A 13,277-nucleotide genomic window follows, 5' to 3' on the forward strand; every position below is an offset into this window, starting at 1 on the left:
AGAGGAAACATACAGACCCCACCTCTTGATGGAGAAGTGACAATACCACATTGTAAGAAGAATGTGTCGGGTGGGATATATTGGTGCAATCATATTTGGAAAATACAATCTGCCCCTCCACTCTCTGGCTACAGTAATTTACATCTCTCTCCTATGTCAAATGCACTCATCCCCTCTCCAAAGACCCCTCAGTCTCATGCTATTTAGGCATCAGCATCCCAGAATCTTGTCATCATGCAGATATAGGTGAAGCTCCTCAGGTATGTCTTCTTGGGCACAGCTTCTTGAGTACCATTCCATTAGATTTAAAGAACCAGGAACTTAAAGGACAAGCTGTCTGTCTCCCACACACCTGACATACAGTGGTGGAATAGGTGTAACATAACTGCTTATAGGAACTCCCATTAAAAAAGAGGGAAAACACAAAGCACACAGGTGTCACTAGTCCATAGCAGTTCCAAAATCCAACCAAGCACAAGATGCCAGTTCCTTTATTAGGTAGTGCCCGGTCCTCTCAGCTCGTGCTTCTTCCTTCTGAGTCATCCTTCCTTTTCCATAAGAAGGAGGCTGTATTTGCAGATTAGTTTTCTGTAAAAGTATCCATTCAGGTCCAAAGCCTTCTTTTCATTTTCTACTAGCTCTGTCCCTTTCAGTCTAATGTTTTAAACATCTGGAATTTCTTATGAGTCAATTTATAATCCACTCCATTAGATAAAATCATATCCACAAATATCTTCACAATAAACCCTTTTCTACCTTATGTTCCCTGTAAGCCTACTGTGGGATATCCCTTTATTTTTAGACTTTTTCATCTTTTTAAGAGTTCATGAGACAGCACCATCTTAAATCTTCCTCAGGTCTTAACAAAGCCACACCCATGGCTTCATCTTAAGTCTGTTTTCTTGACAGCACCTGTGCTGGATCTTTGCCCTGAAACCATTTCTTAATTTTTGCGTAATGGGCTGTCTAGAGAGACTAGGAGTGGAAAACAGTTTGATTTTTGAACTCACCAATCTTGGCTCCCTTATATTTAACGGCTCTTTCTTTGGTCGTCTCTTCTCTAACTTTTTACTATAGGTAGTGGGAAGAAACCAAAGGGCATCTTTACTTTTTACATCTGTTGCTGATAATTACATAACGAGAAAATGAAATTTGAATAGAATTCAAGGAGAAAACAATGAACATTTCCTCTTAAATGTAAGAGAGAGCTAAAATATGTTGTCAACTAGGAATTAGTGGGTTAGGGGATTGGATGATGGTGGTCACAAAGTACAAACTTCCAGTTATGAGTTAAGTACTGGGGCTATAGTATACATGATGACTATAGTTAGCACTGCTGTATGGTATATTTGACAGTTGCTAAGAGAATAGATACTAAAAGTTGTCATCACAAGGAAAAAAACATTTTTTCTTTTTCTCTCTTTTTTTTGTATCTATATAAGGTGATAGATGTTAACTAAACTTATTGTGGCAATCATTTTGCAATAAATACATCAAGTCATTATGCTGTACACCTTAAACTTACATAATGCTGTTTGTCAATTATATCTCAATAAAATTGAAAGAAAAAAACAAACGAGGAATTAGGTAAGGAATAAGAAATATTTTAGAGGGAAAAACCCCCCAATTGTTCAGTATGTATTTATATTGAAGGGAAAAATAGCATTTGACAGGCAATGAGTGTGCTGCATATATAGAGGCTGCTCTTACTTGCAGGATACACCCAGATAATCTCATATCCTTAAAAAAAGTCTTTGCTGTGTAAATTTGTGGTTTAATGACAGATTTTTCGTTTGAAACAAGAATGATTTGAGGATTGAGGATGTTCAGTCACATTTTTAAAGAAAAGCCGAGCGGCGATTTGAAGTTGGAGTTCAAGTTTTCAAGGTTGAGAGGGAATCAAGAAAATGGGTCCGTCTGCTAGTGGAGCTATTTTTTCCCGTGATGAGGAACCCAAGGAGATACATGAACTTCAGGAAACAGGGATGAGGGCCGAATAAGTTGCCCAGGATTGATCATGAAGATGCAAACTGAAAAAAATGATAATGAAATAACCTCCTATTTTATGATAAAATGACTTCACATTTTGTAATCTTTTATAGTGTCGAAGGGTGACAATAACTGAATCAAAAATCACAAAGCTGAGTTTATTGCTTATTTAAATAAGAGAGTTTTGTTGGTCAGGGACATTTTCTTCGAGCTGATCACGTGTAGGGTTTTCCGGATGCTTAGAGCTCAGGGATTGGTGGATTTTCAGAGGCAAGGGTGAGTTGACATCAACTATGTGGGGTTATGAAGGTGAGACTGTTATTGATGGGTTGGCGTTTAGAAGCGTGTTCGCTGGTGTAACCCTACCTGACAGGCTGACTACCAGAAGTCAAGAGCTGTCACGGGTTGGTTGACTCACCGAAGTGAGTTCACTGAGGTGAATTTTCTTCATTTTTTTTTTAACTGGAGTATTTTTTAAGTGTTTCATTTATTAGTTCTTGATGTGAGCCATAATCTAACTGCTTATGGTTGTCAGAAATTATTGAAAACTAGAGTGTAAAAATTCTTTTGCAGAGTTCATCGTTAGGATACACAAGGCATTTGTTTGGGAAAATGTATTGTGCTTTTGTTGTTGTTGTTGTTGTTGTTGCAGTGTTACTATTAAGCAAAGTATTTTAAGTAGTGTAGACACAAAGTACATTATAATTTGTTTTAATTTCACTTTTCATCAATTCTGTTAATTGAAGTTGGTCTTGTTCACATATAGAATAATAATTGACTTTACCAATGTTCTGTATTAGACTAGTAGTAGAAATTAAAGTGAAAATAGTGCTTTCTTTACAAAGCAGTTTACTCAAATCTCATCTTAAATCACTGCAACCCTGTAAGGTAGGTAGGCATTATCATTCTCATTTTATGGAGCAGAAAACTGATGCCCAGTTAAGTGACTTGCCTAAGGTTACTTAAGCAAGTGTGTTAGAACCAAGATTTCTACCAGGGCTTAAAGTTGTTAGGATTTACTATAAACTTATTCAAGGTTTTTTTTTTTTTAATTATTTTATTGGTGTCATATTGATTTATAACATTGTATATATTTCAGGTGTACATTATTATATTTCAGCTTCTGTGTAGTCGGCATTGTGTTCACCACCACCAGTCTAGTTTTTATCTATCACCATACACGTGTGCCCCTTTACCCCTTTTGCCCTCCCTCCACCCCCTTTCCCTCTGGTAACCGCTAATTGGTACTCCTTATCTATGTGTTTATCTACCACATATGAAAGAAATCATATGGTATTTTTCTTTCTCTGTCTGGCTTATTTCACTTATAATAATACCCTCAAGGTCTATCCATGTTGTCGCAAATGGATGATTTTGTCTTTTTTATGGCTGAGTAGTATTCCATTGTATATATATACACCACATCTTCTTTATCCAATCATCAGTCGATGGGCAGTTGGGTTGCTTCCACATCTTGGCTATTGTGAATAGTGCTGCAATGAACCTAGGGTTGCATAAATCTTTTTGAATTATTGATTTCATGTTCTTCGGAAAAATACCCAGTAGTGGAATAGCTGGGTCATATAGTATTTCTATTTTTAATTTTTCAAGAAATCTCCATACTATTTTCCATGGTGGCTGCACCAGTTTGCATTCCCACCAGCAGTGTATGAGGGTTCTCTTTTCTCTATATCCTTTCCAAGATATGTTATTTCTTGTCTTGTTAATTATAGCCATTCTGATGGGTGTGAGGTGATATCTCATTGTAGTTTTGATTTGCATTTCCCTAATAATTAGTGATGTTGAACATCTTTTCATGTGCCTGTTGGCCATCTGTATATCTTCTTTGGAAAAACGTCTGTTCATATCCCTTGCCCATTTTTTTTATCAGGTTGTTCATTGTTTTGTTGTTGAGTTGGATGAGTTCTTTACATATTTTGGAAATTAATCCCCTGTTGGATATATGATTTGCAAATATTTTCTCCAAATTGGTAGGTTGTCTTTTTGTTTTGTTGATGGTTTCATTTAAGGATATTTATTCTATCTTATTCACAATATACAGTGTCTTATTCAGAAGCAGGTTCAAAAATTTCCTTCCTCTAGAACGTTTTCTCTGATTAACTCTTCTAGATGTTTATATCCTGAAACGATTTTATAAATATAAGAATGGAGTTCTAAACACAAGCGTATGAAATTTTATCGATAGACCATTTAATTATCTTATTTATTTTTTGCCACTCTGTGGCTTAAGTTTTGTTTGATGGATTGGTTTTTGACTTTTTATTATTATATTACAGTTCCACACCAGCGTCTTGCAAGTTTCAATCCCTTCCCTGTTGCCAGCATCTAAAGGCTTGGAAACTTCTGAAAAAGCCAAATTGCCTCCTAAGCCAGAGACTTCATTTGAAGAGAAGTATGTCATATAGTACCTAACATCGTAATATAAATGTTCAGCAAAGTAGATCAACCAAAAGCAAGAGTGCATTGCTTTATTTACAGATACAATTTTTCACCCAGAGAAGCAAGAAACAGCAAGACACGTGCCGGGGAACCCATAATCAGTTCTGTTTTATTGCAATAAAAGGTGTGAAGCAGGAAGTAATTGGAGATGAGGCTGGGCAGTGTGATGGTCAGGTTAGAGAAGGATTTTAGGGAACTTGGATTTTCTATCCTAGGTCATAGGTGGCCATCAAAGAATGGCAAGCAGAATAGCGACAGTCATGTGCCTGAGGCTGTTTGGAAGATGGCCGTGAAGGAGACAGGACAAGGAAACAATAATTTCTCCATAGGCAAATAGAATTTGGGGGAACATATTCCCAAATGAATTGCCTAATCTTACAATTAGACCAACTGAAATACAGTAGAACATTCAAAAAAGAGAGAAATAGCTTCGCTGGCACGATTTTTTGTTCTTTGCAATTCTGTTCACTTAGAATATATATGGTCTTTTCCACATGAAGCTCATAAATACTTCTTTTTATATTTCAGTGATGGAAAAATAATCCTTGGTGCTGCTGGTGAACCCCAACTGTGCGATAGTCTTTCGTAAGTTACATTTTATTGAGTGTGAAAAATGTGATTGATCTTTGGGAGAGAGGAAGCTTCTGTTACACTAACAGTAACCAATATTAAAAGCGAAGGACTCTGAGGCCTGAATAAATTAATGCAGGTGTAATGATTGGGTGGGGGTGGGGGTGGGGGGGTTGTGAATTAGCAAATAAATACTTGCTCATTTACCATTATCTCATGCCAAGTTTCTGCAGATGTTTAGCCCTCCTGATCTGTTTTGATTTGGAGTTCAGTGCTTTTAATCTCATTTTTGTACTGACTTATATTTTGAATATAAATCTAGCAGAAAAGAATCACAGAGAATGAGGCCATGGCTGGAAAGGCTGCAGAGGGTTTTTCACTTTCAGTTTAATAAGCTGACCTAATATCTGTGTTTATCCAAGTTAAAGTCTGGATTAAATTAGGAAAACCTATTTTATAGCAGTACTTAAAGATGAAACCTTTTCTTTTCTCTCCATCATCTTTTGCTTTATTTGGTAGTCGACATTTCCAGCAACTTATTTACACATAAATACATGAGAAATGTATTTTAAAGTATTTAAAGGCTTTATTTGTATGTTATGTTATTCTGTTTCTTAGAGCAAAGATGTTACTTTTTTCTTTCTCTTTTAAAACTGGTCGCATATTCCTGCCTTCGATTTTTCAGTGACACCAGCTGTATATAATTGATTGCTAATTACGTAAAGGAGAAAACTCTCTAGATGTTTACATTGCCACTTTGGCTTCACAAGGATGGCAGTTGAATTATTATAGGCAGCAATGGGAATTCCTCTATTATACTTTGATTAGCACTATAAAATGAAATGCTTTGCCAGACTCAGAAAATTGATTCCTTTGTGAATTGAAAAGTAAAACTTTCATCCTTTATTTTAATTAGACGGATTACCTATAAATAGTACATGAGTATTTAAGAAGTTCCTGGTGTAGGAGCTGGCCTGGTGGTGTAGGGGTTAAGTTCACGCACTCTGCTTTGGCAGCCCGGGGTTCACAGGTTCAGATCCTGGGTGCAGACCTACAGACTACTCATCAAGCCATGCTGTGGCGGCATCCCACATACAAAATAGAGGGAGACTGGCACAGATGTTAGCTCAGCAACAATCTTCCTCAACCAGAAAAAGAGGAAGATTGGCAACAGATGTTAGCTCAAGGCCAATCTTCCTCACCAAAAAAAATAAATAAAAATAAAAAAATTAAAAGTTCCTGGTGTAACTGTATACAGGCAAAGCATGCACCACTACTCCATTGAAAACGCTGGTTTATTTTCAGATATTAACATCACAAGGATAGTCCTAAGTGTTTTTCCAGCTATTTTCACATGTGCAGGACATTTAGAGTTATTGGCAGGACAGTTAACCACCCCTGCTTTTAAAAGAACTAAATGTTATAATTTAGTTAAGCACATAAGTGACTGCCTGAATCCAGATTTTCTTTTATTACCATAATTCAACGCACACACAATTTTAGTTTTTTTCCTAAGGTATTTTACTTGAAGCAGTGACACCGTTCCATTTATTATTAATCCTAATTATTATTATTGTTGTTGTTTTCAGGACTTCAAGTCTTCAAAAGTCTAGCAGCCTGGGCAACCTGAAGAAAGAGTCATCAGATGGGGTTGGTTCTGTGTTCTTTCTGTCTTTTACCCTGAGAAGAAAATATTTAGGGACCTTCATCTTTTCCCATTTTGCAAATAAAATTCTTAAGAACTTGTGGTTTCTCTAAAGGAAAATTATTGGATACCACAGTTAATGGTAAATATTAAGAAGTATGAGTATGAAGGATTGAAAGTAGCACATAAAACCAAAAATGGAGACTTTAGTAAAACATTGTAGAAATAAATGAAACTGAGATTTTGTAGCTTAGAAATTGATATAAATTTATTTTAATTTGTGGAATTATATGTGACAAATTCTGAATACGTAAAGCATTCCTATAACAACCTTAAATTTTGTCGTTGTTTTGAACAGGAAAAGGAGCCTATTCAGAAGCCTTCAGAGGTAATTTTTATGTCTAGATTACAATGTAAAAATGTCTGAGACTTCTGATATATGCATTAGACGTCTAATATGTAAGATTAATGTTAAATGTCTCCAATAAACCAAAACACTCAGAACCTCCAAAACATCCTAAATGAATGGAGGCAGACATAAAAGATCACATGTTGTATGATTCCATTTATGTGAAATATGCAGAATAGATAAATCCATAAAGACAGAACACAGATTGGTGGTTGCCAGGGATGAGGGATATTGAAATGGGGAGAAACAGCTTAATGGGTACAGGATTTTACTTTAGAATGATGGAAATGTTTCGGAACTAGATAGCGGTGGTGGTTGCACAACATTGTGAGTGTATTAAATGCCACTGAATTGTTCACTTAAAATAGTTATTTTTATGTTATATGAATTTCACCTCAATAAGTTATTGTAAAAACAGAAACAAAACCCCAAACTCTCAGTCATGTGTTTGATGACCATAACGATCATAACTCAGCTTCCTTAGACACCACAAAAAGCCCTTCTTAGATCACCAGCAGTTTATTTTATATAACCACTGTCTGTCTACAGCAAACCTTTGGTATTTTTAAAGACATCATCAGCAGGGGCTCTGGTTCTTCTTTCCTCTGATTTTTGATCGTTAACATTAACCTTGTAAAGGTTACAGTCGGGTAGACGGGCTCCTTCCAGACGCAGTCTCTTGGCTGTTGGTTCCCAGTGCCTCGAGTCATAATGTAGGTATAACTGACAAAGCACAGACGGTGGACACAGCCGTAATTAGTCACCCTCTGTTCTTTTTATCCTGCCAATTTAATAGATGGTTAAATGATTTTGACGTAAGCATTGAGATGTAGATAATAGTACCACTGAATTGTGGCATCTCTAACTTTTTAGTTACTATGAGTAGATTATATAGAGTCAAATAACCCTTTGCCCTCCTCCACGTCTGCAAAAAAAGAAGCAGAGGGCAAGAGATGTTAGAGAAATGAGAACATGCAAACAAAAGCCTCCTCGTACAATTACTAAAAAAAATAACCAACCATGTGACTATAATTGCCAATTCAAATAACCGGAGAGCTCAAAAATAAGCAGTATTTAAAAGCATAATTTAATCACAATTGAAGTTCTTGATAAAGACCTTGAAATATTTTAGACACCTGAAGTGGCTTCTGAGTCAACCAAGAAAATTTTAATTATAGCAAGTTTAGTTTTAATGTTAAGTATATCTGAATGTATCCTAGTCTTTGAAAAATGGGTAATCCATGTTTGGTAACTCACAGGCGAGATATGAATATATCCCAGAATCCCATTTAAAAACAAATGTTTTAAATGGTTGCTGATTGTGACTTCATTTTATTATTAATTCTTGGAGAAGAATGAGTAGAATCTCCTTATATTGCTGATGTGGAGCTTGGGACTAATGCCTACTTTTTAGAATAATTATATTCTATTGGGGATCTATTGATGGAGTCATAAAGACTGTGAACTATATTATAGCCAAACCTATGTCATAAGTGTTAGGAAAGTAAGAAATCTGCTGTTGTAGTTATGTCATATCTCCATGTCTTTGGGGGAACGAGGCAAATAAAATTTGAGAATTTCTCTATCTATCCTAGTATTTCAAGTTCTAATCACATGGATTATGGGTTAGTGATGACCATATTTCTGTTGTTGCTTCTGTTGTTATTTCTTAAGTAGCTTTCAGAATTGACCTTTTTAACTTCTAATGTGGAATTTGATATTCAAAATCAATTTGTTAATTCAGTCATTCTTTTAAATAAAATCACCTATGTAACATATTTAGTATTAAACGCAGCGTGTCCTAATAATTATGTGCATTGGTGTTATGTTACATTTATTATTACTTCTCTCTCAGGAAAAAGCTCCAGGAGAAAGCAGCCCATTTGGGAGCCTCCCTCCCAAAGCCCCAGGACATGATGCCTCCATGGATGACAACCCCTTTGGCACTCGAAAAGCCAGATCTTCCTTCGGTCGTGGCTTTTTTAAAATAAAAAGTAACAAGAGGACAGCAAGTGCACCAAACTTGGGTATTTATGGCCCAAGTGCCTTTGTCTTAATTCTTTCAGGATGAGGAAAAGATCAATCTCTTCCTTTCCCTCATTCATCTGTTCATACATTTCTCTTTCTCAGAAACGAAGGTGACTAACTGGAGGGTAAAAAAATACTTGTGTGGGTTTGATTCAGCGGTGTGAAGATAGCTCTGCGTAACTCTCACCCTGCTCTCTGTTCTGGGGGGTAGACCTAGAGGAAAGGCCTAAAACTGTGATTCTCTCTGACTTCATTGTAAACAGCTTCCCATCTATTTTGAAAGAGGACAAAATTAACCCCATATTGACACTGCTAATGGAGTCTGTGTGTAACCTCGGAAGCACAGTGCCGTGCTTGCCTCCCCTCTCACTGTGTGTATTTCGTGAGTAGGAGTTTGATCTGTGTTTCATTTTGTCATTCCCCTGTGTTCTCTCCATTGGGCTGCGTGTGATTGTGTGCGTTGTTGGGATATCTGAAGATCGTAAACGAAGTGCCAGTGCACCCACCTTAGGTATTGTACCCCTGCATGCCTGCCCTCGCCAGCGCTGTGCTCCCAACCGAGCTAATCCCTGCTCTTGGCATCTGTGATCTCTAGAAAGCGAGCTGGCAGCAGTCAGAAAATGTAGTTCTCTACTTCAGAATGTTCCTTCCACCTGCAGAGCCTTTGCTTTCAAGCCTAAACGCTGTTTTAACCAATGCTAATGACACCTTGCGAGTAGCTCAGAGGACCTAGAAGTGCACAGCATCTCTCAGAGGGCAGGGCAGCAACGTCCTTGCATTATAAATGCCAGCTCTTTCACCCTCGAAGTGCGTATCATCTCACACTAACTTTGAGGTCCTTACAATTCCTTCTCCACGTTTACATTTTTCCCAGCCTCCAAAAAGAAGTTCTTAGCCAAGTAGAGAGGTCTGTGGAAGACGTTGAAAATGATCATTTTACACTTACTTCTCTCAGGGAAACATTCTTCTGACGTTTTATTGCTTTGAAGATGGAGGTAATATTTAGTGGTGACAGAAGTGACTGTGTGTGTTATTTGAGGAGTCGGCCCTGAAGTGAGTTTAGGAGAGGGGAAACTCAGTTTTCCTCTCTAAAGGGAAGGGTACCGTAGGAAAAAAAAAATCCTCAAAATCGAAATATGATGCTTTTAAAATGAGGGTAGGCTAGGCAACATTTTCGGGGACACCTGTACCCATCATGGCCACAGGGTTTGAATGGAAAGGTTCCTTTGGATTTTCCAGTAGGTTCTGTTACCTTGGATAGATAGCCACATATTTGTCTATTCATGGGGATCAGCAAAGGTGGCTTCTCTCTCTTTGTAGCCTTAAATGTCCAGAATGAACACTGGATGAATAATATACACTGATCTATTCAGACAGCTAGTTTCAAATGTTTTTGCATCTTTCTTAGAGGAAATGTACTGTCAATGCTAAGAGGCAAATGCTGCTTATTATAACCTATAATCACAGCTCCGCTTCATAGAAAAGTCAGCCTCTGCAACTTTTATATCTGGCTGAAACACCATTCCTGTGATTTTTGTGCAGATTTTACTTTCCTTCTATAAAAGTGTACCATCTCACATTGTGGAAACAGTAGCCCTTGTCTTTGCTTGTGTGGGACCATCCATTAAGGAACAGCTAAAAGAACTGAGATAGTTAATGCTGGGAGATCTGAGAGTAGCAAATTTGGATGTTGTTCTTTTACGGCAAAATCAACAGGCAGCAAAAGAAAAATTTATGCATATCCAGTTTAGTCTCCTCTCAGTGCCTAGAACATAACAGGTTATGCACAGGAATAGATTTCTTGAATAAAAAATTGCCAGAACTTGGTAAGTGATTTGATGTAAATGCCGAAGTAGAGGAAGGAATGAAAAGAAAATGTTGAAGAGTTTGGACTGGAGTAACAGGGAGAGTGTTAGTTAGTATTAATGAAATATTAAATAAGAAAATTTAAGAGAAGATGCTCAGGAATATCGGATGGATTTGTTGCCAGGATGTCCTTGGCATACCGAATTGGGAATATATCCAGCGTTGAGACACTGAAGCTGGGGAGAGAGATTAGGCCCAGAGATTTTTTTTTTTTTGAAGATTTTATTTTCCTTTTTCTCCCAAAGCCCCCCGGTAGGTAGTTGTGTATTTTTAGTTGTGGGTTCTTCTAGTTGTGGCATGTGGGATGCCGCCTCAGTGTGGCCTGATGAGTGGTGCCATGTCCGCGCCCAGGATTCAAACTGGCGAAACCCTATAGGCCCAGAGATTTTGATGCCAAATGTTTGTGAATGAATGACACCATCATTTGGTGCTGAGCATAGAGTGGGTGAGCTTGTCAAGAGATCCTGCAGAAGGAACTTAGAACAGAATCTTGGAGTGGAGTGGAGGAGGAAGAAAAAACAGGGGTGCTACAGCAAAGAAGGAACTATCAGATGACAGATCCAGGAGAGCGTCATGACAAGAAGCTGAAGGAGATGATGATTTTGAAGGATGTAGGAGATAGCCAGCAGTAATAATTGCTATAGCAAGGTTGAGAATAATTTCATTATGAACTCAAATCACTCAAGGAAAGAATATGGCAATCCTGTCACGCCTTTGAATCTCAGAGGGGTTATAATTTGTAAATTAGTTAACTTTGTACACAAGAGATTACAGAGTAGAACATACTTTTGTGTTCCATTTTTAACATTTGCTGGGTGCTCTTTGTAAATCACTGATTTATAAGACCTACAGAAGAAGGATTCTAAACAGTTGCTAAGGCCAAGAAGGTTAACATCTAGTCGTGTTCTTTCCATATTTTAAAATGCATCAAGTTTGTATTCTGTTCTTGGGATAGCTGAAACAGAAAAGGAGACAGCTGAGCACCTAGATCTAACTGGTGTGCCTTCTCGGCCAAAAGATGCACAGGGGAGCAGTCCCTTCCAGATGTCTCCACCATCACCAGATTCCAAAAAGAAATCCAGAGGCATCATGAAACTCTTTGGAAAGTAAGTGACCAAGAACAGGTGGAGTGGGCTTTGTCTTAATTGTTGCTCAAATCTGGGAATAAATGGGAAATTGGCCAAAAATGGGTACAAAATTGTAAGGCTTGTGTGTTCCTTTTATGGAAGGAAGATTGTGATTTGGGATTCATTAACTTATTAGATCTCAGTTAAAGTTTAAATCCAAATGTCTATTCTAGTGACTTAGAAAGAAGAGTAGCTCAAATGTATGCACCAGTTAAAAATGTTCTGATTAACTTTTAAACTCTAAGGCATCCTCAGTTCTAATTCAGTGCAATGTGTATTATGTCTTCTGTTCAGACTTAGGAGAAGTCAGTCAACTACATTCAACCCAGATGACATGTCTGAGCCTGAATTCAAAAGAGGAGGGACAAGGGCAACTGCAGGGCCCCGATTGGGTTGGTCTCGAGATTTGGGACAAACTAACAGGTAAAAACAGCCAAACTAATGGATTTTTGCATCTCTCCCCACGTGTCAAGGCCTTGTGAGCACCTGCAATGTTAGTATTCTCCCTGGATTACACAAATCGAAGCCATTGCTTAGTGCCATGCCTAGTGGAAGGGACCATCATCTTTAGAGTAGTGCACTTTGGCAGTGGTTGGTGAACAACTCTACAGAAGGTGAGGGCTCTGTGAACTAGGGAGGTGCCAGAGCTAAAGTGTCAGCAACATCTGTACTAGAATGGCTCTTCGACTTAAGTTGTACATAGAAAATAAGTATAAGCATAGCCCTGGAAAGATAAGATAACATAGTAGTTAAGAGTAGATTCTCGAGTCAGACCACTTGCATCTGATTTCTGGCCTTATCACTTCCTACAAGCTGGGTGACCTTGAGCAACTACTTCCAGGCTCTGTGCCTCTTTTCTCATAGTAATAATAAATACCTACCCCAAAAGGTGGTTGTGAAGATTAAACGAGTTAATATGTATTAAGTGTCTGGCAAATAATAACTCTTCAATAAACATCAGCAATTAATGGAGTCTGTGAAAGCACTTACATTCTATCAGAATTCTTACATTTATTAAGACTAGGTAATGTTTTCTCTAGTAAGACTCCTAGAACTTTTCCTATACTCTTATGTAGGAAAGTTTAGGGCTGGTTTGGAATTACTGCACTGACTTACTGAGAATAAAGGGGTGGAGTTGGCAAACATAGAGCACAAATCATTGATACTAAATCTTTCCAAAGTG

At 37.7% G+C, this 13,277-nt stretch overlaps 1 protein-coding gene across 30 annotated transcripts in view; it reads left to right on the forward strand.

Annotated features, from left to right (window-relative positions):
• The window catches only part of PPFIBP1 (PPFIA binding protein 1), a 169,354-nt gene that overhangs the window by 144,641 nt on the left and 11,436 nt on the right, over positions 1–13,277 (forward strand). For 15 of the 30 annotated variants that reach the window (XM_008515856.2, XM_070620889.1, XM_070620890.1 and 12 more), the window contains 8 exons: positions 4,287–4,402; positions 4,978–5,034; positions 6,609–6,669; positions 7,023–7,052; positions 8,929–9,100; positions 9,580–9,612; positions 11,923–12,073; positions 12,389–12,517. In XM_008515856.2, the coding sequence (XP_008514078.1) occupies positions 4,287–4,402; positions 4,978–5,034; positions 6,609–6,669; positions 7,023–7,052; positions 8,929–9,100; positions 9,580–9,612; positions 11,923–12,073; positions 12,389–12,517 (749 nt within the window). The remainder of the gene's footprint in view (positions 1–4,286; positions 4,403–4,977; positions 5,035–6,608; positions 6,670–7,022; positions 7,053–8,928; positions 9,101–9,579; positions 9,613–11,922; positions 12,074–12,388; positions 12,518–13,277) is intronic. The other 15 variants (XM_070620884.1, XM_070620894.1, XM_070620877.1 and 12 more) reach the window with 1 other exon arrangement.

This window comes from Equus przewalskii, chromosome 5 (assembly GCF_037783145.1).
Source record: "Equus przewalskii isolate Varuska chromosome 5, EquPr2, whole genome shotgun sequence".
NCBI classification, from domain to species: domain Eukaryota; kingdom Metazoa; phylum Chordata; class Mammalia; order Perissodactyla; family Equidae; genus Equus; species Equus przewalskii.